The sequence below is a fragment of the Petaurus breviceps genome, unplaced genomic scaffold (assembly GCF_028583685.1).
Source record: "Petaurus breviceps papuanus isolate PSGF00001 unplaced genomic scaffold, PetGlider_PUasm1.0 90769, whole genome shotgun sequence".
NCBI classification, from domain to species: Eukaryota; Metazoa; Chordata; class Mammalia; order Diprotodontia; family Petauridae; genus Petaurus; species Petaurus breviceps.
In genome coordinates, this window is record NW_027187341.1 from 1,560,679 (window position 1) to 1,585,608 (window position 24,930).

At 34.9% G+C, this 24,930-nt stretch overlaps 1 protein-coding gene across 2 annotated transcripts in view; it reads left to right on the top strand.

Annotated features, from left to right (window-relative positions):
- The window catches only part of DIAPH3 (diaphanous related formin 3), a 516,072-nt gene that overhangs the window by 114,908 nt on the left and 376,234 nt on the right, over positions 1–24,930 (top strand). For both annotated transcript variants that reach the window (XM_069068623.1, XM_069068622.1), the window contains 4 exons: positions 2,413–2,543; positions 23,102–23,176; positions 23,249–23,318; positions 24,322–24,458. In XM_069068623.1, the coding sequence (XP_068924724.1) occupies positions 2,413–2,543; positions 23,102–23,176; positions 23,249–23,318; positions 24,322–24,458 (413 nt within the window). The remainder of the gene's footprint in view (positions 1–2,412; positions 2,544–23,101; positions 23,177–23,248; positions 23,319–24,321; positions 24,459–24,930) is intronic.

The following is a 24,930-nucleotide window of genomic DNA, read 5'->3' on the forward strand; positions in this document are numbered from 1 at the left end:
TGTGTGTGTGTGTGTGTGTGTGTGTGTGTGTGTGTGTGTGTGTGTGTAGCCTTTTGGAGGGCAGTTGGGGTTAAGTGACTTGCCCAAAGTCACATGGCTACTTTTTGGGTTAACTGTCTGAGGCCGGATTTAAACTCAGGTTCTCCTGACTCCAGGGCCGGTGCTCTACTCACTGTGCCAGCTAGCTGCCCCTAAATGGTGTATATTTAAAACCAAGAATCAGCGCTACTTGTAATGAGGATATACCTGTATCGTTTCTAGTAAAATCAGGGCTGAAACAAGGATGTCCATTGTCTCCACATCTGTTTTACATTACTCACAATATTAGCTATAGCAAAGTTGCAGAATGTAAAATAAATGCATATAAATCATAAGTATTTCAATGAAATACCAATAGCACGAAATAATTATAAGTTGTATCAGATACTTGAGAGTCTACCTACCAAGATACACATAAGAACTGCACACACATACACATACTCCTCCATCTACAAAGCATTGTTTATGGAAATAAAGAAGGACCTAAAGAATTAGAAAAATGTTAATTGCTTATGTATAGAGCAGTTAATATAAAGGACACGACAATATTACTAAAATTAATTTGCTTGTTTATGGTCATACCAGTTAAACTACCAAAGGATTTTTTGATAGGACTAGAAAAAAATAATGGAATTTCATACATAGGTACAAAAAAGTCCAAGAATCTTCAGGGAAGTAATGAAGACAAGTGGAAAGTCTTTCCTTTTCTCTATTGGCTCCTTATCACTTTTAGGATAAAATGCAAAATTCTCTGTTTGGTGTTCAAAGATATTTATAACTTAGTGTGTTTTTCCTTCCCCCTGCCCCGTCCACCTTTTCATCCTTAACCTTTATACACTTCTTGTACTTCCTGATCTAGTGACACTAGCTTTCTTGCTGTTGCACAACTGAAACTCTCCATCCTGGCTCTGATTATTCTCTTTGACTGTTCCTTATGCCTTGAATGCTTTCACTGAAATTTCCTCTCCACTTACTGATTTCCATGGCTTTCCTTCAAGTCCCAACTAAAATCTCACCTTCTCTAGGAAGCCTTTTCTGATCTGTCATTTCAAGTGCTTTCCACCCTGCTGTTTATCTCCTGTTTATTCTCTATATAATTTGCTTCTTGTCTCCTGTCACATTGTGAGCTCCTCAAGGGCAGGGACTATTTTCTGTCCTTTTCCCAGGTGTTTTAGCACACTGGTCGGCACATAGTTGGCACAAAAATAATGCTTATTGACTGACTGATTTTCTTAAATTCCCAATCTCTGTGTCACTCATTAAACTTTATTCATTTTCTGTTGATTCCAGGATGGGATAACTAGGAGGTATATTGAATCCTTTGAGGAATCTGTACAGTGCCCTATTTATTGCGCCACCTAACCACCCTCTAAAACATTAAAAAAATAACATATCAGGAAGAGCAGTGAGACTGGAGTCAAACTGTCCTCACTTACTGGTTTTGTGGCATTGTGCAAATTACTTAAACCCTGACTGCTTCAATTAACTTAATTGTAAAATAGGTATAATAATTGTATGTTTCATAGGATTGTTGTGAAGATTAAATGAGATAATATTTGTAAAGTGATTAATAAATGATTTTCCTTTCCTTTTCTCTTTCTCTAGATCACTTTTCTTTTTTTTTTTTTGCTTTTTGTAGGGCAGTTGGCGTTAAGTGACTTGCCCCAAGGTCACATGGCTAGTTTTTGTGTTAAGTGTCTGAGGCTGGATTTGAACGCAGGTCCTCTTGACTCCAGGTCTGGCGCTCTATTCACTGTGCCACCTAGCCACCCCCTGCCACTTATCTTTTTTACATTAAACTAACATTTTACTGTTGGTGGTACTTGATTTGGTTACTTTTACCCTGTATGTATTTTAATACTGTAGTTTTTTTTTCATATAATTTCTCACTTTTCATGATTGCCAGTAATAAATTTGCTCACATGCAGAGATTTAAGACTTTATGGTTGATTTCCATCTTTTATGTTTCCCTATTATATTTTGGATTGGTTATTATGATTTTTATTTTTGGGTTTTGTGTCTTTTGTTTTAATATCAATTATTTCTGGATATAGTGCCCTTTTCAACCTCTACTGCGTACTATGCTCCTTAAGTCTCATTTGGTAAAAAGGGGGAAAAAGTTAAGTCAAACTAACCAACATATTGATTACAACATAGATATTGGATTTAAAAAATCAGCTATTTTAAATGAGCGAAATTATTTTTCATGGAGCTATAATTTTTGGATATTAAGAACTATGACTTTATATATTTAGAAATGAAATAGTCCCAGTCTATTTGTGTATTGCATAAGTTTTTAAAAAAAGATTTATTACTTTTGTAATGTCAAGAAACCATCACTCAGCATAACTTTTAAAAATGTTTATTTTAAAGGGATGTCTCAAGAGTAACCGACAGATATCAGCACAGGAATTCATCCATGAACTGAAAATGGGAGTTGCGGACGAAAGACTTGTCACATGCTTAGAGTCCCTTCGGGTGTCTTTGACCAGTAACCCTGTCAGGTAATTCATCTGCCATAAAACTATAATGGCAGGTAGAAGGATTTAACAGATGCAGTGAATTTATGATTTATTTTTCCCTGAATATACTTCCACCATACTATTTTCACTTTAGCAGTTTAATAACCTCTGGCTATTGAGTCTTGAGTTTGTGGTTCTTTTGAGTGTGGTGAACCATTGCATCTGTTTGCTTTATCTTTACAGGGTATCATATAGTTGTGATGTCCTGTGGAGTTGATTAAGAGAGTGTGTGTGTGTGTGTGTGTGTGTGTGTGTGTGTGACACAGTATTTATAATCCTGTGAATATTTGAGTGAAAATATATTGTTGGAAGAATTTAGAAGAGGAGGAAAAACATTTCTCCCTATAGCCTTTTTTTCTTCTCCCTTAAGAGTTTTATCTTTCTTTTACAACATATCTATTTTTTCATGATTTTTATTTTCACTTCAGTTTCACTTGTCATTGATTAGTGATGTAAGTCATAGTCTAGCTTACATTTGTAGTTGTACATTATCCTCCTCCTCCTCCTCCTCCCTCCTTTTCCTCCTCACCTAATAGCTAGCATTTACATGGTGCTCTAAGGTTTACAAAATTCATTATCTCATGTAATTCTTACAACCTCCTTGTGAGATAGGTGTTATTATTATCATCTTTCTTTTATAGAAGACAAAACTGAGACTTAGAGAAGTTAAATAGTTTTCCAGGGTAATAAAACAAGTGTTAGAATGTGAACTCAGGTCTTCCTGATTCTAAGTCTAATATTTTATCCATTGCACCACTTAGGTCAGCTACTTGGGTCTCCATCCCAAACAATTACCTGTAGTGAAGAAGAGTACTTCATTGATTCAGGAGAGAAACTGCCCAGTGGCAAGCATTATTAACAAGCTTTCTCAAAACAAAGAAACAAGCAAATTAAAAAGAAAACCCACTGATAAACTTTGGCTTTTATTGCAGTGTTTTGGTCAAAGTATTCTGTAGGTGACTTTCTTCTTTTCTGCCTTTTCATCTTTCATTGATCAAAATATCCATTGTCTTTTTTGTGTGTAGAAAAACTGGGTACATCATTAATTGAATACTTGCTATGTCATATTAACTGTTTTAGACATTATAGGCAGATATAAAGAAATGTTATGAAAGATTAAATGCTGTCTAGAAAAAAAAAAGGAAAATGGGATATTAAGAAAGTAGCTAAAACATTGAGAAACAGCGTGGCATTTTGGATAGAGTACTAGAAAATTCTGCCTCAGGCATTCGCTATCTTTGTGACCTAGGGCCAGTCATTAACTTTTGTGGGCTTGTATATTCATATGTAAAATCAGGGATTTGGTTGAGATAACATAACCCAAGCTTCTTTGAACCCTGAATCTATGATGCTGTGGCCAGAAGAATGATCTGAATAGTACAAGAGAAAAAAATAACAGCAGTCCTTCATTTGGGCAATATAAGAAACATTTTGAGTCATCCTTGAAAGTTTTAAGGAGGATGATGCTAACAAGTACCTCTGCTTATTCTTAGTTACAAGGATGCTGAGGGATTTAGTTGTTACAATATAGTGGTTCATAGAAAAGTGGTACAGTATTCCAGTGTGGCAGCTAAAACTGAGAAACGAGAAACTGCACCTGTGGACCCTTCCTGCCTTTTGGCAGGTAAAAAAAAAAATGATGTGGTTCTTATGCATAATTTAAGAACTTTCTTTGCAGAGAGAAGTACTGACTTTTTTTCTTATAAGCCTTTTCTCCAAAGTTGTTTTCTAACCAGATGTTAGAGACTAGAAAGGTGAGATTTTCATATTTTCCCTTGGTGCTTTATTTAATACAGCTACCTATGAAAAGACGTACATTAACATATAGGTATATATGAATATGTGTATATGCATAGATATTTACATATACATGTATGTTGATACATATCTTTTCATAGGTAGCTGTACTGTGTGTATGTATGTGTATGTATACACGTGGGGTGTGTATGGTATTTTTTTTTCTTTCTGAGGTCCTAAGCCTATATACTACTTAATATTACTGCTGTATTAAGTAAATACTTTTTTCGAAAATACCTTTTCAGCTATTTATGTGTCCTTTTCCAGAAGAGCTTTGAATAAATAATATATGAATGAAAAAATGCACTGATTACTGTGTTTCATATCCCGTGATATCTTTACTGTATTATAATTACCTTATTTTGCTTCATATGAACCTTAAATACTAAAGTTGAACATTAAGTTAAAGTTTAACTTTACATAGACCTTAACTACTTTGATGTTGAATTTAATGTTAACAATTAAAATAAAGATACAGTAATTTCTCTTAAGAATAAAGTATTTATTTTTTTGTACATGATTGATCTGAGTAATTCAGCTCAATGTAAACTTGACCTAAAAGGTTTTAGAGGTATGAATTGTTTCTGTTTATTTGTTTGAAATCATATATTGTGTGTTATCATTCCCTGATGAGGTTAATGTGATTAGGTTGGGTTTTATTGGAGTATTTGCTAGTCAACAGGTATCATAAGTCATGCTTTTATTTCTAGATAAGAAAATTCATTTTTAAAATATTTTGATTTTAAAAGAACCAAGAGGAAACTAATGGAAACAATAACACTGCCAAGTTGCTCATATCACCTTCCAGAAAGATGAGTTTATTAGAGAAGGGCTAGGGAAACATTGTAATATACTATAGAACATTTTCAGTTTTGATTCATGTAGCATAATTTTACCATTGGAATTTGACAGTAACTGTAAAGACAAACTACTTCAATCTTGTTTTCAATGATATCTCAAAAAGTAGTCTGGTTATATTTATGAAAATATTTAGATATTAATATAAACCTTGTCTAATAAATAATTTTTTTAGGGAAAAATGCTATATTGCAGAATCTAGTTCTGTGGTCATAGGTACAGGGATCTATTTCTTAATTTTTTTGTGTATGATTTCATTTAGAAAATTACTGTTTGAACTGAGATAGTGGGTTTTTTAAGTAGGAGGAATTCTCTTAGGAATTTTATATTTTACAGCAACATGCAAAAACCCAATAAATAGAACATAATTTGAATAATGCAAACATGAATAACTGAGGGAAATAGAGTCAAGAAATACTTCATAAAGAAGGAGGTACAGAGTGTTGAGAGGTGGAAATGAGGGAGATGTGCATTCCTACATGAGGGCAGACTGCACAATTTAATAAATGTAGAAAATGGAAGGCTGAATTTGGAAGAAGAGTAATTCAGCAGGTAGGTTGAAACCAGGTCATGGAGGGTTTTAAATGTAAGAATGAGGAATCTGTATAGCAGTATCCTTAATAAAATATAGTTCCCAGAGTGGAACATGATACTTCACATATAATACAAATAGCTTTGACAGCAAATTTTGTTCACTTTCTGGTCCTGCATTTCTACTTCTCTGAATAACATTGTAATTTTATGGATTGTTGGTTTTAGGGAAGTGCAAGCACACTATGAGTTAGTAGTGTGTACTTTGATACTATGATACACAGTAGTATCATGTTATTAACTCACTGAACTTTTGATTTACTAAGACCTTCAGATCTTTTTTTCAATCAAACTTCTGCCTAGCTCTGGGCCAGGAGCCTGGAACCCATTTAGAGTTGATAGGTGCTCTTTTACTTCTTGCTTAACTACATTTGACCGCAATATCAGTATTTGTTCTGTCGCTCCTATAGGTCTTTGTAACAAAATAGATGAAAGGATAATAGTGGTAGAGTACATTTGCTTTTTTAAACATTAAAGGTCTCTATAAGTAAGAGTTGTTATAATTAATATTATATCATTTATCCCTGTGGTAGACATTCCTGTTCTTGGTACCAAATAGCTTTTTATCATCTTTAGCATTGTTTCTAGACCCTAATTCACTGGATTCTTGCTATATTTTTATCCTGCCTTGTCTGTATAGACCTGGCTTGATCTTTTGTATGTATACTTTTTGAATGTTAGTTTATTGTAAGGTTCCCTGTGAGATATCTTTAGATTGTTTCCCCCTTTTTATTCTTGTTTAGTGGAAAGCTGTAATGTAGATTTTTCAGAGTTAGAGATGAGCAAACTAGACCATGGGGAACGAGACAAGGGATTATAGGCAAGTAGCAAGCACAGCATTGAAATAACTGACCATAGGGTGCAGGATAAATAGAAAGGAAAGTAAAGTTAGTACATGGGTTAATGGACTGTGAGAATAAGGGAGGGGAGAAGAGTATACAACAGTGGTGTCAAACTCAAATAGAAATGGAAACCACTAAACTATATATTCATAAAGACCTGTGTGGATGTGGATTGACTTAGAAAACAATATATTAACATATTTTATTTTATTTTGTTAACTTTTCCTTAACATTTTAATCTGGTTTGGGCCTCACTGGGAAATGTTGTGAACCACATGTGACCTACTTGCTGCATGTTTTGCCACCTCTGGTGTAGAGGTTATAATGAGGAAAAAGAGCACATTTAGGAGGAATACAGGAGTAGGAAAAGAAAGGTAATTGTTAGGAGAATTGCAATATTTGATAGCCCAACAGCAAGAAGACATATAAAGAGGAATTCCATTCAAAATAACTATGGAATATCGAAAATACTTGGGTGTCTGCCTACTAAGACTCACACAGAAACTATATGACTACAACTACAAAACATTCCTATGGAAATAAAAATGGAACTAATTAATTGGAGAAATACCAGTTGCTTGTTGATAGACCAAGCTAATACGATGAAAATGACAATATTTCCTAAATTAATTCAGTGCTATACCAGCTACCAAAGAATTATAGAGCTAGAAAAAATTCATTTGGTTGGGGAAAAAAAAGATAAGAAGCTCAAAGGAAATAATGAACAGAATGGGGGAGTTAAGGGAACCTCAAAGCAGTAATCAAGAAAATGATCCCAATTACTGTCACTATTAGACAGAAATTGTTATGGAATCTTGAAGAATGCAGTCTGGCAAAGATTAGGTTTAGGCCTGCATCTCAAGCCCCAAATGATACAAGACTTAGATATTAAGGATTATATAGTAAACAAATCATAAGAGCAAGGAAGAAACCACATTCTGGATCTGGAAAGGGAAGAGTTCCTAACTAAACAAGGGATACATTAGTGAAATGGACAATTTTGATAATATTTTCAATTCTGAAAACAAATGACTGGAGTCACAGAGGTTTTGCAACTACTGTTCACTCTAAAAATATCAAAGAGCTCACATGTTATCACTACCACAGTTAGTTCTGAAAAATAAAATGAAAACAAAAGAACCAAAAAGCAAAATAAAACCAAAGAAATAACAGAAGTCATAAGAAAAAAGCCTTATTCTGTTGGAGAAGGCAAACTGGACACGTGCCCCTTCTGGTAGGAGACCTGTTTTACTGTAGGCAAGTCTCAATACATATACCAATGGCTATAGTGAGTTGTAGCCATGACAATGAGGGGTAACGACAACAATGAGATAAGTTTCATTCATAATAGGACTTCATGACTGGACCATGTTTTCTGCAGATGCTTGTCCAGTCTGGTGCTGGTGTGAAACAATTCTGGGATTTTGCTGTGGCTGAGTTCATCCAGAGTGTGAGCACAAAGGATTGCTGATATGCCAAGCTTAGGGCACAGCTTGCTTTCTGGGCCTTAGCTCTGGAAAAGAGGGTGTCTCCTAATAGTAAAAAGAGAGGGGTGGTCTTGGCATGGGATCCTGACAGTATAATAATATAGTATATAAAATTTAAAAATTGTTGACAAACAAAACATACTGCTAAGATTAGAAGGGAAACAGCTATCATCTTAAATCTCTCCTCATTTTTGTGGCTAACCTCCTTGAGAATACCCACTAAATTAGGTACTTCAACTTCCTTTCCTCTCATTCTCTTTTCAGTTCTCTGCTAGGAGGACTGAGTCCTCTAGTTTCCAACTGCATCATTCAACTGGAACTACTCTCTCCTAAGTTACCAGTGATTTCTTTCTTTTTTTTTTTTTTTTTTGCCTTTTGGAGGGCAATTGGGGTTAAGCACCTTGCCCAAGGTTACATGGCTAGTTTTTTTTGTGTGGGTGTTAAGTGTCTGAGGCTGGAACCAAACTCGGATCCTCCTGACTCCAGGGCCGGTGCTTTACTCACTGCGCCACCTAGCTGCCCCAGCTATTTCTTAATTGTCAGATATAATGGTCTTTTCTTAACTTTCATCCTTTTTGATCTGCCTGTAACTTTTGACACTATCAATCACCTATCTTCTTTGATACTTTCCTTTCTCTTGGAATTTCATGACACCACTCTCTCCTGCTTCTCCTCTGTATCTTCCCACTCTTCAGTCTCCTTTGTTAGATATTCTTTCAGTTTTTGCTTGCTGACTATGAGTTAGAGCCCCTAAGACTCTATCATAGACCCTCTTTTCTTCATCCTCTATATTATTTTGTTATTTCATTCGCTACCTTGGATTTGATTGTCATTTCTTTTTAGATAATCTCAGATCTATTTATCTAACTGTAACCTTTTTCTAACCTTCAGTCTTGCCTCTCAGATACCTCAAACTTGATACCTCATAAATTTCTTTAGTTCAGCATGTCCAAAACTAAACTCTTTTCTTCCCTTTCCTCTACTCACCCAAACTTCCCTCTTTCAAACTTTACTATTCCCTTGGAGGGTACTATATTCTTCCCAGTCACCTAAGCTTGCAACCTGAAAGTCATCTTCAACTCCTTTTTCTCTCTCACCCCCTATGTCCATTCAGTTGCCAAGTCTTATCATTTCTACCTTTATAAAATCTCTACTATATGCCCCGTTCTCTCCTCTGACATTGCCACCACTATGGTCAGACCCTCATTACCTCATGCCTAAACTATTGCAATATCTCGCTGGTTGATCTTTCTGCCCCAAGTCTCTCCCCATTCCCGTCCATCCTTCATTTAGCTATTAATCTTCCTAAAGTGCAAATCTGACCATGTTAACACCCCTGCCCAAGCCCCCCAATTTATTCGATCTTCTTCATTGGCTCCCTGTTCTAGGATCAAATATAAAATCCTCTGTTTGGTCTTTAAAGACCTTTATAATCTGGCCCCTTCTACCTTTTCAGTCTTCTCACACCTTTTTCCCAACTCTCAGCATTTTCACTGGCTGTCCTCCATGTTTGGAATTTTCTTCCTTCTCACCTCTGTATCCTAGCTTCCCTGGTTTCTTCAAATCTCAGTTAAAATTCCCTTTCTGCAAGAACCCTTTTGTAGTCCTCCTTAATCTTAGCTCCTTCCCTCTGTGGCTATCTTCATTTTGTTCTGTATATAGCCTGTTTGCATACAGTTGTTTTTATGTTGCCTCTCCTTTTTCATTGTGAATTCCTTTAGGGGATGGGTTAGTTTTTGCTTTGTATCCGCAGCAAAGTACATTGCCTGGCACATAGTATGTGATCAATACAAATTTGACATGGCTTAATTGAGAAAAACATCTCTTTGGCAAGTTTTTATGATAAAAGTCTCATTTCCAGCTGATTGATAAGAATATTCAAGTGATTTATAAGAATAAGAGCCAATACTCAACTGATAAATTGTTAAAGGATACAAATGATTTGAAAGGATGAAATTCAAGCTATCAATATGCATATGAAAAATGCTCCAAATCACTAATAGTGAAATACAAAATAAAGTAACTCTGAAGTTTTACTTCACATCCATCAGATGGGCAAAGATGGTAAAAAGGAAGAGATATTTGAAGGGCTGCTAGAAAATGGGCACATTACTGTGCTTGCTATCTATGGTGTGAAGTGGTCCAGTTATTCTGGAAAGCAATTTGGATGCCCCCAGAATCAGCCAACTATGTATAGTCTTACCTATAATACCTTCCTAGGCTTGTGTATATAAAAGAAATTAAAGAAAAAAAATGGAAAAGAACTTGAAAATAAAGGAGTGCCATTTCTAAAATATACAGAAAATTGAGTCAAATCTATAAGAACACAAGTCATTCCCCAGTTGATAAATGGTCAAAGGATATGAACAGGCAGTTTTCAGAGGAAGAAATTAAAGATATATATGAGCATATGAAAAAATGCTCTAAATCACTGTTGATTAAAGAAATGCAAATCAAAACAACCCTGAGGTACTATATCTCACCAGTCAGATTGGCTAAGATGACAAAACAGGAAAATGACAAATGCTGGAGAGGATGTGGAAAAATTGGAACACTAATGCATTGCTGATAGAGTTGTGAACTGATCCAACCATTCTGGAGAGCAATCTGGAATTATGCCCAAAGGACTATAAATAATTTCATACCTTTTGACCCAGCAATACCACTTATAGGGTTATATCCCAAAGAGATCATAGACGTGGGAGATAGACCCATATGTACAAAAATATTTATAGCAGCTTTCTTTGTGGTGGCAAAGAATTGGAAATTAAGGGATTGTCCATCAATTGGGGAGTGGCTGAACAAGTTGTGGTATGTGAATGTAATGGAATACTATTGTGCTGTAAGAAATGAGGAGCAGATGGACTTCATAGTTACCTGGAGAGGCTTATATGAACCGATGCTGAGTGAGAAGAGCAGAACTAGGAGAAATTTGTACACATTTACAGACACAACGTATGTGTGATGACCAACTTTGATAGACTGGACTCTTCTCAGCAATGCAGGGTTATAAACCCAATCCCAAAAGACTCATGATGGAGAGATACGCCTACATTTAGAGAAAACTAAAAAGAACAGAGTTTGAATCCAGATTGAAGGAAACTACCTGCTCTTTTTCTTTTTCATGTTTGGTTTTGTTTCCTCTTTCCCATTGTTCATTCCATCTGATACAATCCTTCTTTATAACCTGACTAATGACTAATGTGAAAGTATTTGCATATCCTATACTTGATTGTATGCTGCCATGAAGGGGAGAGGAAGAAGGGGGGGGGGGGGAGAATTTGAAACTCAAGGAATTGTGGAACTGAATCTTGTAAACTAAAAGTAAACAAACAAATTAATAAAGAACAAAAAAATTAAAAAAAAAAGAAAGGAGTACCCATGAGTTGGAGAATGACTGAAACAAAGTATACTATATTTTTACTTGGTTTCTTTTTCTTTTTTTCCTTTTCTAGTCAGAATGGTTGATGGGAAGACAAAATAAATGTTTAATAATTCAGAAAAATAAAAAAAATTAAAATATTGGGTAACTGTAAAAGAAGTTTAGATTCAACAAATGATGGAGGTTTAAACACCTAATGAAATCAAAATGAATTTATATGTTATAATCCATAATTTAAAATTACTTAAACTGATAATGGCCTTGAACATTCTGAACTCTCTTTCTTTGTTTCAGCATACATCTCTTTTTAATATTTTCTTAGGAAAGATTTAGATCAGGAAGGCCCCATCTAGTTCTTCAAGTTCTAGACTTTCATTTTACAGCTGAGAAAGCTAAGGTTTAGAGAGGTTACTTGACTTGCCTAAGGTTCTACAACCAGGATATAGCAGCATCTTGGAATCACATTTAACTCCCTTCCTGTCTCTATATCCATCACCTTATCAGTTACACTATACTTAAATTTTTAAGTTTCAGCCTTCTCACATATCTCTGTTAATTTCCCCTACAAGATTATTATCAGAGTATTTGCCAATAAATCCTCTTATGTTCACAATTCTGTTAATATCTTTTGACTGAAAGAATCTCTATTTTATGTATCTAATAGAGATGCTTAATATTCCATCAATATTATCATCTGCTTAAATTAAGTTTTTATTTGGAAATAGGAATAACAATTTATGTGTCAGAACATCAGAAGCAAAATGATGCATTTGGATTCTAGAAAAGGAATACTAACTTAATTATAGTGATACAAAGTCTAATAGGTAGGACTATGAAATGAATTACAAACTTGGGATACACTTTCAAAATGGAACCATAAAAATGTAATTAAGATTGCTTTTGAAATTTATAACAGTAACATAGATTTGTTACGTTTCTTAATCAAAATGTTACTTAATCTCTCATTTGAGGAGGGTATCATCAAATATGTTTTCACTCAATGGAGGGCTCAACTTTTTGGAATTGATTATGGGTTTATATTCTTATTTCACATAGAGCATATTAAGCACTTGAGTCCCAGAAGAACTATTCTGTTCGAGTATTTAATCACCTTGCTAAGAGTAGTGCAAATGAAAGTTTGAAATAAGCTATAATTATATTAAATGTTAGTGACAAGTGATTTTTGCAGATCAGTAAAATTTTTTTTTTGATATTATATGGTATTAAAGCTGACCTTTGAAGTTTAAGATAATGAATTTTTTTTTTTTGCTACAAAGATACGAGTGTAATTTGCCCCCCTGGAAAGCTGTTATTTTTTATCTCTTTTGGCAAAACTATTACTTTCTCTTCAGTTTTTAACACAGTGTTCTTTCCTATATCATACTGTCTTGGAATATATTAGAAATGTATGGCAGACACTATATTTACTTTTACTTGCTAAATTTTAATACTCTACTCTGATGCCCTTGCTAATTCAGGACCATGCTTATCATTTTGCCTAGTATTTTCAGCCAAATATTAATGTATGTAGAAGTAGATAGTCACAGCATTTATTAAGCACTTACCATATGCCAGGCACCATTCTTCCAAATTCATGCATGTCCATGGGCTGAGTTTAAATTTGTACTCTGTACGACTTCAGACAAGGATCTTTGAGCTCCTTGGTTTATTCCAGTGTAAGATGGAGTTGAGCACAGTGATGTAAAAGAAACTATTGAAATACTTCAGACCTTGACTTGATGCAATGATCAGTCATGACTTAAGAGGACTGCTGTTGAAGTATGTTGGTAAATTATAAATTACCATTGCAGACATGGCCATGATTTTTTTGCTTGACTGTCCATTGTTAGAAGAGGAGATTCTACATGGAAATATGTCCTGGCAATCATTGGGTACTTACAGTGACACCAAAAAAGCTGGATCAATAAAACATTTGAAAAAAAAATCAACAAAACTCCTTACATATAGAGTTGGTGAGTCAAATGCTTGATAAAATTCAAAGTGCTACACAATGTAAATTGTTATTATTGAGAATTTTTGCAGCCCCAGACAGCAGGACTTAATGTTCTTTTCAATCACCAGTCCTTTTCTTTCAGTTCTCTTGATAATTTTTTTTCTCAGTTGGTTTTTCTTGAATGATTTCCATAAAACAGGAGCCTAGGGGGCAGAGCCAAGATGGTGGAATAGAAACAGGACTTCCCTGTGGCCCCGGCTTCCACCTCCCTCAATACATGTAAAAAAATGACTCTAAACAAATTTTAAAGCTACAGAACCCACAAAGTGACAGAGAGAAACAAATCTGCTGAAGGCAGGCTGGCAGGAAGGGGCTATTGCACCGTGCTGGGAGCTGAGCCCTGCAGTTTTGGCCCCAGGGTGTCCCTGACCAGCAGTGGCCAGAGCAGACTTCACAAGAGTGAATTACCAGCAGCTGTGGCAATTTCCAGACTTCTCAACTCATAAATGCCAAAGACAAATAAAAGGTCAGTGTGGAACTCTTTTGGAACAGGTGTGGACAGAAGAGCATAGTCTGTCTCCTGCCCCTGGCGCAAGAAGCAGGGGAGGCATGGCAGCTACCTGCAGTAGCTGCCTCAGGGGCTCCTGGCCTACAGATTGTAGGAAGACCAAGTGACTATTCAGAGGGTAATCGCTTTTGCTTTGACCTGCTTGCATCTGCATCTTGGTCTTCGGTGGAGGTCCTGGGGTGTGTGATCAGGTGCCAGAGCCTGTGGGGCGGCAGAAAGGGTACACTCCTAAGTGTTCTGGCAGCTGCAAAAACCCCAGCAATTTGGTACAAAGCTCTCTCCATTCTGAAAGCAGAGTTCTCCTTTGGCAAAGAGTTCAAAAGTTAAGTAGTTTACTGGCAAACATGAGCAAGCAGAGGAAACGCAGTTCTACCATAGAATCCTCTTTTGGGGACAAACAGGATCAAAGCTTGGAACGGCAGGAAGACAACTAAATCAGAGCTTCTGCATCAAAAGCTTCCGAGAAAAATATGAATTGGCTACAGGCCATGAAGGAGCTCAAGAAGGATTTTGAAAGAGAAGTGGAGGAACACTTCGGAAGAGAAATGAGAATGATGTAAGAAAATCAAGAAAAGCAAGTAAACAGCCTGACTGAAGAAAATCACACCTTAAAAATTAGACTAACTCAAATGGCAAAAGAGGTCCAAAAAGCCAGTGAGGAGAAGAATGCCTTAAAAAGCCAAATTTGCCAGATAGAAAAGGAATTTCAAAAGCTCACTGAAGAGAATAATTCCTTCAAAATTAGATTGGAGCAAATGGAAGCTAATGACTTTATGAGAAATCAAAATACTATAAAACATATCCAAATAAATGAAAGAATAGAAGGCAATATGAAATATCTCATTGGAAAAACCATTGACCTGTAAAATAGATCCAGCCTAGCAGCTTCTACACTAAGGGATCGAAGGGCTTGGAATATGATATTCCTGATGTCAAAGGAGCTAGGATTAAAACCAAGAATCACCAACCCAGGAAAACTGAGTCTAATAATTCAGGAAAAAGTATGGCTATTCAATGAAATAGAGGATTTTCAAGCATTCTTGATGAAAGAACCAGAGCTGAACAGAAAATTTGACATTCACATACAAGAAGCAAGAGAAGCATGAGAAGGTAAATAGGGAAATGAAATCATAAGGAACATTAAAGTTGAGCTATCTACATTCCTTCATGGTAAAACAATAATTATAACTCATAAGACTTTTCTCAGTATGAGGACAGTTGAAGGGAATATATGTATATATATATATGTATGAATATATATGTGTATGTATGTATAGGAGTGTGTATGTGTGTACAAATCAATATGTGAACATGTGTATATGTATGTACATATATACATAGACAGAGGGTATAGGATGAGTTGAATATGAAAGAATGATATCTAAAAAATAAAATTAAGAGGTGAGAGGAATATATCGGGAGAAGGAAAAAGGAAAGATAGATTAGGGTAAATTATCTCATATAAAAGAGGCAAGAGAAAACTTACAGTGGAGAGGAAGAGCAGGAAGGTAAAAGGGAATGGGACAACGTTACTCTCATTGAATTTAGCTTAAGGAGGGAATAACATGCACACTCAATTGGGTATCTTACCCTCAGGAAAATAGGGTGGTAGGGGATAAGAGGGGGAATGATAGAAGGAAGGGCAGATTGGGGGGTAGGGTAGTTAGAAGCAAACACTTTTGATAAGGGACAGGGTCAAAGGAGAAAATAGAATAAGTGAAGGGGCGGGACAGGATGGAGGGAAATGTAGTTAGTATTCCACAATATGCCTACTATGGAAATATTTTACATAACTGCACATGTACAACCTATATTGAATTGCTAATCTTCCCAGTGGGAGTGGGTGAGGAGGGAAGAAGGGGAAAAATCTGGAACTCAAAAGTTTTAAAAACAAATGTGTATAAAAAAATATACAAAAAAAGACTTCCTGTAGCAAGAAAATACACTAATAAAATACAATTAAATCTTGAAAAAAAATAAAACAGGTGTCTAGCTTTGTAAGTCAATAAATTATAGTGACTCTCAAAGATAAATTGAAAATTCGTGTGTTTGGCATTTAAAGCTCCTTATAATGTGGCCGCATCCCATCTTTCTAGTGCACATGACTGCCTTCACTTACACTACAATCCAGTCAGCTTAGTATTCTTCTTGTTTCTTCCACATGACCCTCCATCTCCCAGCTCCGTGTTTTGGTATTGGCTATCCCTCACATCTGCCATTAACACCCTGTGTACCTCGGCATCTTTGCCTCTTAGGAGCCCACAAGTTCTTCAGATTTGTGGTCAGATACCAGCCTCTATTTTTCTAAAACTTCTTGTAATCTTTTCCAGTTGCTGTTGTTTTCTCCTCCAAATTATGTTTATTTTGTACATCTACTAATCTACCCAGACACGCATACAGCCACAAAGTTGATTTATTTTTGTACTATAAGTTCTTGAAGGGCAAGCACTGTTTCCTTTTGTTTTTATATCTCCAACACCACAACACAGTACTTTACCCTGTAGCAAGCTGACCCTTAGTGTTTAATGCATACATGTATTGGTCTATTGCCCTGTATACTAAATGTGTCTTGTCTTATGTGTGTCTTAAATGTGTCTTATACTAGTTCTTGCCTAGAGTCACACAGCTAGTAAGTATCTGAGGCTGGATTTGAACTCAGGTCTTCTTGATTCCTGTTCAGTCACTTGATTCCTGCCCTAAGCTGCCCTAAGAATGTGAGGTAAAGAAAAAAGGGCACTGAGAGTCAGGAATGGGGACAGAAATGGTGAGGGAATTGAAGACTTCAGGGCAGACAGATTGAAATAGATGTATGTAGAGAAACTGTAGGTGATGATGGTCTGCTTAGGGAAGGCAGGGGATGGAGCTAGCCACCCAAGCAGAGTGAAAGAGTGAAAGAAATACACATTAATGAAGGGATGCATAGGCAGAGAAGTAGAGAAACATCATTGGGATAATGGGCAGAACCACGAGAGAGAGATAAAAAAAAGTCTAAACACAAGGAGGGAAGAATAGATTCTGGCCTAAATGTTAAAAGTCTAGATTTTCAATCTGGGCTATGGGTTTCAGTGTTTCTGTCATTTTTCGGTTTCCTTTAGGAATCTGTTTACTCAAACCACAAACAATTCTTCAGTGTTTGCTGGTTTTGGAGCACTGAGTATTATCTTTAGAAAAATAACACATAGCCCCTTAAGGAATTTAGTATTTAATTATGGAGATGAGAGACCTACATAGCTGATACGATATTGTCTGTAAGTTTTATAAAATGCTGCATATAAATTATTTTGTTTGAAAAATGAGTTATATAGCATTTTATGGTCTGTAGTGGCTAAGAAGAGTTTGATGAGGTAGATAAAAGATAGAGAGACTCCATCAAAAATTGGGATAGTCATGATAATCTATTTAGGGATAGGGGATTGGGCCAGTAATACCATGGACTAAAATAGCTGTGATCTGCCACAAATACTTGAAATAAGAGATCCTCTAGTGGAGAAAACATTTGCTTGGAAATCAGTTTCTCTTAATTCTATTGCCAGTTTTGTAGCTATGATTCTTTTTATTTGTTTCCTTATCTAAAAAATACCAGTATTGGTCTGGAAACCAGGGAACTTTTGTTCTAGAATTGGCAGTGCTTCCAAGCTGTGTAACATTTTGCAAGTTATTTAACCTCTCTGGGCCTCTCCTGCTTTTTTCAGTAAAAAAAAAAATTGATTGAATTTGTTGGCCTGTAAGTTTTCTGGTAGGCCCAATACCTTTTCTTAAAAGAAGTGTGAGGGTATATTGGGATAAATAGATAATATGTGAAAATGATTTTTTAAAGCAAGAAAGCATATTATAAATTTGAGCTATTATTTCTATATAAGATGACTATTTTTGCTTTCTGAGGCTAACAATACCCTGGAGACTAATTTGTATGCTTTTGATTTAATTCTCTGTCTCTAGAAGCAATAACTCAACCTCATAAAGTTAACTGGTTTCAACAGTTAATCTTGGAACCTCTCTCTGTCTGATTGTTTTATTTATTTTTTTAATCCTTCTACTTCCACCACCATCTACTTCCCATCACAATGCCTGCCTACTCCCTCCTCCCCCTCCCCCAACCTGCCTGCATTTCAGTGCAGAAACTATTGTTATTAACTGGTAAATAATAATGTGTTCTGAATGTTTTGTTTGCCCAATGAGAAGAATTGGATTTACAATTAGGTGATTTAAAGAGGTGATAGTTTGTGTTCAAGTAGAATTTTGTCTCTATTTTATAAATTTTTTTTGAAAGTAAATTTACTAATACAAGTGTCAAACTGATTGTTATTTCATCAGTATGCCTGAAAAAAGAAATGTTTGCCTATTCCTCATTCTTTCTTAAATTCAGTTTATAGTTGAACTGCTTAATGCTTTGTTCTGGTACTGTTATGGACAAGGGTGAAGCAAATAAATGTGATTTTGTTTCTTGAAGAATGACTATTTGTAGATCAGTTGATAATTTTCTGTTTACTCTTTGTTTCTCTTACTGATGATAAAAACTTTGTATTTCTACAGTAAACTGTGGTTTTTAATAAACTACTCTCAGAATTTTATTTTATTTTATTTACCAAACTACTTATTTGGTATCACTTTTTATCCTGGAAATTTTTTTTTATTTATAAAATAGAAAATATTTTCCCCTATACAATAAACAAAATTTGCTGAAAATGGAAGGTATGTGGGTGAAAGAGAAAAATGTATTTTTATAGTTGTATTACTAAGAATTTGATAGTAAATGAATATTGATAGTATAGAAAATGTTCAAGGACAAAAGTTATAGGCATGTAATTTTCAGTGCTGATTAGTCAATAAGCAATAATTTATCCATCTTTCTTTTGGTGTACAGAAAATCTATAATTTTCTTTAATTTTGAAATTTCTTAACTTGTGAGGAAGTATCACCTTGAAGTGCCTGTTTGTAAAAGTACAAAACAGGGTGTAGCCTGTAGTAGTTCTGGTTTAAGATTTCATTGCTGCTGATGAGAAATTAATCACCTTTAAAGAAGTTAAAGGTTGTTACTTGAAGTAATTTAGTATAATGACTCTCAACATTTTAACTTTTGGAAGGCTCATTTTTTGAATAATTTAATCAGTGAAAGGGGCCCCTCTTGGTTTGATTTGATCTTTATATCTTCAAGTAGAATTTGTGTGCCCTTCAAGTCAATGCTTTTCTGCTCCAATTTTATTATTTCTGACCTTGGGACTCTGTTTTGTATAGTGGATAAATACCAAGCCTCATAGACAGGAAGACCTAGGTTCAGATCCTACTTTTGATTCGTACTATATTGCTTATGTGTTGCTAATCTTTCAGTGATCCAGAAAACTCTGAGACTATACATTGCAGAGAAGGGATGTCTCTATACATTGATTGATAAAGAGAATTTCCTCTTCTGGGAGTTCCTTGTAACAGTGAAATCACAGGTTCAGCCCCTCTCCTAGTGTTTAATCCTGTGCTATATAAGGAGTCATTTTGGGAGATGCAGGATGGCACAGGAAGGAGTATTGGATTTAGAGTCAAAGAGCCCATCTAGGTGAATGTTCTATCACTGACTTTTTTTATATGTGCAACTTTGGGTGGCAATCCATTTAAACTTTGGAAACCTTACTTTACTCATCTCGAAAGTGAAGGGTTGCCTTCCTCTTTTCATCCCTCCTATGGTTTCATCTGTTTTGGGAGTTTCTTATGAGTAATTCCCTCCATCAATGAAGATTTAGTACCTACTTTGTGATTTATAGTCTCACAGAATTGTGGCATGGTTTGGGGATGGTCATGAGAGTTTAAATGGGGTCATGTAATGCCCATGTGTCAAAAGCAGAACTTGAGTAAGCCTTTCTGACACAGCTGCTTGACTCTCTATTCACTGCAGAATGCTTCTCTCATCCTAATACTGTTACATCTATCCATGCAGCCTAAAATGTCCCTTCCAATTCGTCTGGGATGGACAAAGTCAGCAATAAATCAACATGATTGTTTTCCCACCCTCTATAGATATCTAACCACTCCTGTGGTAGCTGATTCTTCTTGGCATAGTTAATCCAATAAACTATAGCATCAATTTCACATGGAAAAAAGGGATTTCTAATATGCCTGTTCAAGTTATGTGTTAAAAAATGATGGGCTATTAGAGTTATATTAGGTACAAGAATGTCAGTACCATGAATAATATTAATATTTTTAAATTATAAAATACTCTTTTATAATCAGTTGCTGATTATTTGCTTCAATTAATTTGCTACAACTATGTGTCCTGCATCTTCTCCTCTTTAAGTCCCCTGGGAACTGATCATTTAATGCCCTCAAAATCATACCAATTCCACCATGTAGTGTATGTACCTGACTTCTTTATGAGCGCATCTGGGATTATGATGTTAATGTTCTAATATGGTGACTCCACTGACATTGAAACAAATAGTCATAAAAACTTTGCATTATCTTTTCTTCTAACATTTTCCTCCTTAAGATTTTCCAACAAGTTTATATTCCAAACTGGTATGCTCTTGGCAATTATATTTTCTCACTTGGGAAGGAGTTCAAATGTTTGCTAGCCAGGGTTGTTTTTTGGTCTCTTTTGTGGCAACTGATTTACTTTGTTCAGGAAAATGGTAGTCTTTTGGTGAGTATTTGTTCTCATCCATTTCCAATTGTTGACTTAAAAAGTTTTTAGCAAATAGGTCAGGATGGAGTTGTTGCATGCCATTTCTTCTTTTTTTTATTCTTCTAGTTTGGAGATTTTGAATTGATTTTAGTCCGTACTCTTATAAGTCAGTGTTCTGAATACAAAGGCAGCTGATGTCTCCTATGTATGTCAGTATTTAGTAATTTCCTGCCTGTTCTATTCTAATAGAATGTATTTTTTTGTGATACTATTTGGTGTTCCCCATACATGGAATCTTGTGCCTCTCTCCTTCCTTTAAGTTTTGTTATATGTACTTCTGTGGTTACTGTGTAGTCTATAAGGCTTTGGCCCCTCACGTTTCTTTTTTCTGAATGTATTTTTCATTGTCTTCACCTATGCTACCTCAGTCCTAAAGTTATTGAGGATTAATATATACACGAATTTAATTTGGAGGATTTTATAGAATTAAATTTATTTCAAAAAGTTTTTATTGAATTCCCATGATATGCCCAGCTGTGAATTCAAAGATAAGTGAAAAAAATTCCTGTCCATAAGGAGAGAAATAACAGTGGGACCTATACAGCAACATTGAGAAGAAATAGAGAGTAACTTTAGAGTCAGAGGAAGAGCATTTATACCTGATGGAAACCAGATTGGCATTGAAACAGAAAGCAGAACTTGAAGGAAGATACAATGAGGCGTGAGGGAGGAAATGTGCACTCATTCTGGGCAGAGACCTCGGAGCTGTGCATCCAGTAGATCTGGGACACACAGACTGCAATCTCCTTAGGTTGGTCTGTTTTTGAACACTTATGATGAACAAAAGGCCTGTGAAATGATATTTCCTGTAATTCTAGGCGATGCTGCGCAGAGAGCTCTTGGCCGGGACCGGAGCTCAAACTTGCCCTCAGACACTTACCAGCTGTGTGACCTTGGGCAAGTCATTTAACCCTGTTTGCCTTAGTTCCTCATCTGTAAAACGAACTGGAGAAATAAATAGCAAAACCACTCCAGTATCTTTGCCAAGAAAACCCCAGCTGGGGTCATGAAGACTTGATCACAACTCAACAACAACAAAATTCTTGAAGTACACTAAGACCACTTATTTTCTTCGCCTCTTTAAGGAGTGCTTCTGTCTTATTCTTCTACTTAGCTTCAACTTTTTTCCCTTTGGTTTCATTTATATTGAGACTAACAAGAGGAAGGGGAAGGCAATAAGCATTTATATACCTTTTACCATGTGCAACACACGGTGCTAAGTGTTTGCAAATATTATGTTATTTGATTCTCACAACAACCCTGTGAGGGAGATGCTATTGTTATCCCCATTTTGTGTTTGAGTAAACTGAGGCAAGCAGAGGTTACGTGAGTTGCCCAGGGTCACACAGCTAGTAAGGATTTGAGGCCAGTTTGAACTCATCTTCCTGGTTTCAGATCCAGTACTCTAGTCATTGTACCAACTGCCACTAGATAGCATGCATATGATTTGGTTGCCCTTGCAGTTTGTCCCTTTCTTAGTTATTGGGCAAAGATTAATATTTAGGGTCACGTTAACTTAACAGATAAGTTAATATTTAAATATAATCCAAAATTATGTGATTCTTGGCTCTCTCTTCTCCTTTCACTCCTTCATCTCTTTCCTTCTCTTTCTTCTCCTCTTTCCCCTCTTCCCCTCTTTTTTTTTCCTATTTTACTCATCATGACTACTTCAAAAGGGGGCAAGTAGGATTGATTTTTAGATTTTATATTAAATATATTCATATAATATAATATGAACACTATAAATAATATGTTATATATAATACATATTAAATAATATTAAAATATTAAATATTTTAATACAACCATTTTGTAGTTTTCTTTGTCTTATGGGTAGCCATGGCCAAAGAATTCATTACCAAGTAACTGCTGAACTAACAAGATACTTGGAATATGTGTGTGTATATGTATGTATGTATGCATATATGTATGTTATGTATTGTGTTGCCAGGACTATAGTTGACTCTTTTCTCTAATTGTAGAAGCTGCTGGATCTTGTTCTAATGTCATTTAATAAAGAAACCAGGCTCACTGTTGCTTTGTGATAGAGGGGATTGTATAGTATTTCTTGAAAGTCATGGAATGATTATAATAAAATTAATTCATGTAAGTTCTTTAAGGTTTAAAAAGTGATTTTTCTGCATCAAATTTGTGGCAAAGGTAGTATAAGTATTATTGTTTCCATTTTATAGTTGAAATTGAGGCTCATTGGTGGAATGACTTGCCTGAGATCACATAGCTAGTAGATGTCAGAGCTGGGATTTGAAGCAGATTCCTTGACTTCAAATCTAGTGTTTATTTTCCTCTACTGTAAGTAGGTTGCATTTTATCTTAGGCTTATCTGAAACATTTGTAATTAATTTTATCATATTATATTATGTTTTTCAGTTGGGTGGAAAACTTTGGACATGAAGGTCTTGGGTTATTGCTGGATATTTTGGAAAAGCTGATTAATAGCAAAATGTAAGTATCATTGACATTATTTTATCTGTATTTGTAAATCCAGTTATCACAGTGTTTCTCATATCATTCCAGACAAGAAAAAATTGTGAAGAGGAGTCAGCACAAAGTCATACAGTGTTTGAAGGCTTTGATGAACACAAAGGTAGGAGAGTCTCAGAAAGTGGATATAGAAATGTGAATAATTATTAGCTCAGATTTTGTTATCCCAGATCATTTGTGCATTATTAATATGATTTAATAATTTATCTCTAAATTTTCACTTAAATATACCTAGTATGTACTTTATAATTTTTCTGTTATTATTTATATTATATTGTTAAATTATGTGCTATTAACATGTTTATTTTGCAAGTGAGAGATATCTGGGAATAAATTGATTCACTATTGCTTTTCTAGTGTTTTAACTTTTGAAGTTAATGCAAATGCTGTTTTTTAAATGTAACAGTTTGAGGAAAATCAATTAAAGCACATTTCTTCAGTTCCCACTAGTGATGTTGTATGTAGTATCATTTTTAAAACGCCCACGTAGACTATCAGACTTTTTTTTTTTAAAGACGTACCCCTCTCTCTATTGTCTAATAAGCTCCTAGAGGGCAAGTTTCTCTTTTTTTTTTTCTTCGTACTTCCAGTGCCAATCCTATAGTGGGTGCTTCATAAATGTCTATTGATTTTCACTCATATAGGAGGAGACAGCATGGTACAGTTGAAAGGTCATTGGGCATTTGGTCACAAGACATCAGTTTGAGTCTGTACTCTTTAATATACTATCTAAGGAATCATGGTCAGGAAAGTCATAACCTCTTTGAGTTTTAATTTCCATATTTACATAAAATGGGGAGAAGAGGATGGTTGCTGTAAGAATCAAATCACACAAGCTAAACCAAAGATTTTGTAACGGAAACATGTGATGTTAGTGTAAATTTTAAAGAATAATTATTACTGTTCTTAAAGTAGGATTTTCATCTTTAGCCAGTATACATGGTTCTTGCTCAAAAGATAGTACTTTTTTGTTTTTCCTTCTTGGAGTTTGTGGTAGAACAAGAACAAATATGAAGATTAAATATGTTATTTAATCACATCTAAATCTACTTTGGATGACTTTTTAAAAATGAGAATTTTAACTTTTTTTTCCCAAAATATTTTAGTATGGTTTGGAAAGAATTATGGGAGAAGAAAAGTGTCTATCATTATTGGCCAAGGCCATGGACCCCCAGCAAGCCAACATGATGGTGGATGTTGTTAAACTTCTTTCTGCAATATGTATTGTTGGAGAGGAAAATGTGTAAGTGTCCCATTTAATTTTTTATAACACTTTACAACAGTCTTGTCCTTTTATTTTATTAAAATATTCATTACAACAGCAATTTAAATTTTAATTGATTTAATAAATTAACAATGTATTAATAATTACTAAATCTATCATTTAAATTATTGTATTAATTATGAGATTAAATGAGTGATTAAATTTATTTTGTTCATTATAAAAGTGATAAACTTTTACATCTCTGCCTTTCTCTTTAAGTTTTACTTAATTTATCCTTGAATATATTTCTGTACCTTTTTTAGATTTGTGTGATATCATATAACTAAAATTTTTTGTATAGTTGTGATATGCTTTAAATAAAATTTTACATTATTCCTATAACATCTAAATGTTTGCTTTTTTAACTTAAAAACTTTTTTTTATCAAGTTTTATCTGCTTCTAATATCTTGAAATGGAAATACTTTTGTCATTGGTTTAATGTAATTTATA